Source organism: Corylus avellana, chromosome ca1 (genome assembly GCF_901000735.1).
Source record: "Corylus avellana chromosome ca1, CavTom2PMs-1.0".
In the NCBI taxonomy this organism is placed as follows: Eukaryota; Viridiplantae; Streptophyta; class Magnoliopsida; order Fagales; family Betulaceae; genus Corylus; species Corylus avellana.
The window spans coordinates 42,398,875-42,401,845 of NC_081541.1; the positions used below are offsets into that span (position 1 = coordinate 42,398,875).

Below are 2,971 nucleotides of genomic sequence, written 5' to 3' on the forward strand. Positions count from 1 at the left end.
CAAAGGAAGTCTGATTTCTTTCTGGTTTTCCAGAAGGTGAAATGGAGAGAGAAAGAAAGATGAAATGGAATTCCAAAGCCTATTTCAGCAAAACAGCCACACTCATTAGGCAAACTCCAAACCAAATTACAGCAAAATAGATTAAAATGGAATTCAAGCCAAATTACAGCCACACTCATTAGGCAAACTCCAAAGCCTATTTCAGCAAAACAGCCACACTCATTAGGCAAACTCCAAAGCCAAATTACAGCAAAACATATTAGACAAACTTCAAAGTCAAACACAATTAGAGAAAATCAAAGCAACTTGAGGGAGCTCCATAGGCGTTGATCCTATCTACACCAATATCAGCCTTAGACGATGAAGATGCAGGATTTTGAGACATGACAAGTGTTGTTGTAGAAGGATATACCATAGTTGGCAAATAGCACTGTAAATTATACACATATAAACAAAAGTTAAAGAATAGATATATTCTTCACTATTAATCAAATAAACACACTTTGGTGGAGTATATGTTATAAAGAAAACTTACCGTTGCTAAACTTTGTTGTTCAATCGACCCCAAGTTAGCTCGCATCAACTTTGTATTCACAATATCCCTATTGAAAAAGAACATTTTGAAAAAATATGGAGTCAAAATACATTCAAAATTTTAAAGTAATGTATTATAAATTGAAAGAAAAAAAAAATCATAAGAATACCTTGTTTGCCTATGCGAAGGACAATTGCTTTTCACATGCCCAATTTGTTTGCAAATGCTACAAGTCCTTGTGGCCGTTCCTTGTTTTTCATTGGGATGTTTTTGTCTCAAAGATTTGGGTCGTCCTCTACAAGGAACATGTATAGGATCTTGCAATGTACATGTAATGTTCGACAATACTTGGCTATTTTGTAGAGGACCCTTGAGACTTCCTACATCATCAACTTCCTCTATATCTTTCTCACAATCATCATCCATTGTCATAAGCTCGTTACGAAGCTTTTGTAAAGCAATGCTAATATGTTCATATTTTTTTTTCGAATGGGGCCCCAATTCTACAACATTATCGAATTCCAACTTTAAGCTATTTTTCAACAAGATGGAAGAATTTTGTCTCCCTACTTCTATTTCATCACTAGAAATGTCATGTATAATGCGACTCTTGGCATTGATTGTCCATCTCTCTAAAACATATTGTTGGGGGATGTCCTCAAAAGATTTCTTCAACAAAACTTGAAGAATGTGTCTACATAGTATTCCAACAAATTCAAACATGCGACATGTACAAGTCACTTTCTTCTCAATAATTTCAAGTTTAACTTCATAAAATGGATTTTCTCTCCCATGATGGGCCACCATATATATCTTTGTACCTCCTTCTTCCCGATGTTTAGATGAAGTGTATTTTTGACTATTAAATAGCTCTTCTTGAAACATCAAAAATGACTTTCTTGTGTAAACACTTGCCACTTGAACTTCCATCTTATAGCATGTTTTCAAAATTGGTCTAGAAGTTTTTGTCCTGACATCTTTTTCTTTCTCTTTAATGTAACGTGCATCCAAGGCTTTCTCATATTGATGGACAAAGTCACTCACCATTGTGCTTGAACGAACATAATCTTTAAAAAACTTATTTATACTCTCACTCCGTTGAGTTGTAGACATGCCGGCACAAAATGAGTTTCGCAAGTAAGCCGGCACCCACTTCGCACGCCGCATATAGAGTTTTTTCAACCAATCATTCTCTCCCAACTCATACTTTCCTACAAGTTCTCCCCATTCTGTCTCAAACTCTTCAATTGTGAGTGTGCTATGAATACAATGGTTAAAGTCTAATTGGAAAGATGAATACTTATTATATATATGAGCCAAATATTCTGGAACCTTTTGTAAGATATGCCACAAACACAGTCTATGAGTAGTATTTGGTAGTACCTTTGCAATTGCCTTACCCATAGCCTTGTCATCATCTGTGATAATTGTAAAAGGAGCACGTCCAAGCATTGCCTTAAGCCATGTTTTCAACAACCATGTATAAGATTCAGCCGTTTCATTTACAAGCAAAGCACATCCAAACATAACAGATTGATGATGATGGTTAACTCCGGTAAAAGGAACAAAAGGCATCCTATAACGATTTGTCAAGTAAGTAGCATCAAAAGTAACAACATCTCCAAAATACTGGTATGCAGCTCGTGATCTAGCATCTGCCCAAAAGCAATTACCCATACATCCATTTTCATCGACTTCGATTGAGAAAAAAAAACTTGGGTTTTTGCATTGGCTCTCCATAAAATAATTATACATTCGTTGTGCATCTCCTTTTCCAATAAGAACTCTTCTTTTGTTGCCCAAATAATTTTCAACATCTTTACCAATACACCCAATATTATAGTCACCACCACATTCCTTACTCAACACCGACATTATTTTCCTTGGAGGTACACCGGAGTCATTAAGTGTATCTATAAGACTTCTTTGTGCACTTGTTACCTCTCTATGTCCACGAAGAAAACGTGTACTTTTAGGACTAAGAAGCTCATGATTATGTTGAACTACGAACTTACTTATAGTCCATCTTAACCCCACCTTCTTTAAGCCCATCAATGCTTTACATCCTACCCTTGTTTTTGCAGGCTTCGACTTTATATGGGTTTTCTTGTGATAAATCTTACTACGAAATCCTTGCCTTGAACAAACAAAATCTACTGCAATCAATGACTTATCTTCCTTTGATAGTCGAGTATGATTTTTCCTAATACTAAAACCCTTTTTCCTTGCATAAGCATTATAACACGTACGAGCATCTTCGACCTCATCAAATTCCAAACCAATGCATGGTTCTAAAGGACCATTACGAAGCAAGTTTCTATCATTTTGATCTTCTATCATCTCGTCATCAACATCTACGTCTTCTATAACCAAGGAATCATCAACATCTAAGTCTTCTATAACCAAGGAATCATCAACATCTATGTCTTCTATCAT

The 2,971-nt window shown here is 35.7% G+C and overlaps 1 protein-coding gene across 1 annotated transcript; it reads right to left on the reverse strand.

Moving 5' to 3' along the window:
• Positions 1-810: 810 nt before the first annotated feature.
• Positions 811-2,971, reverse strand: LOC132172659 (protein FAR1-RELATED SEQUENCE 5-like). The gene is made up of 2 exons (XM_059584201.1): positions 913-2,971; positions 811-830 (listed from the first exon to the last, which is right to left on the reverse strand). Exons 1-2 carry the CDS (start codon positions 2,969-2,971, stop codon positions 811-813), a joined length of 2,079 nt encoding a protein of 692 aa, XP_059440184.1.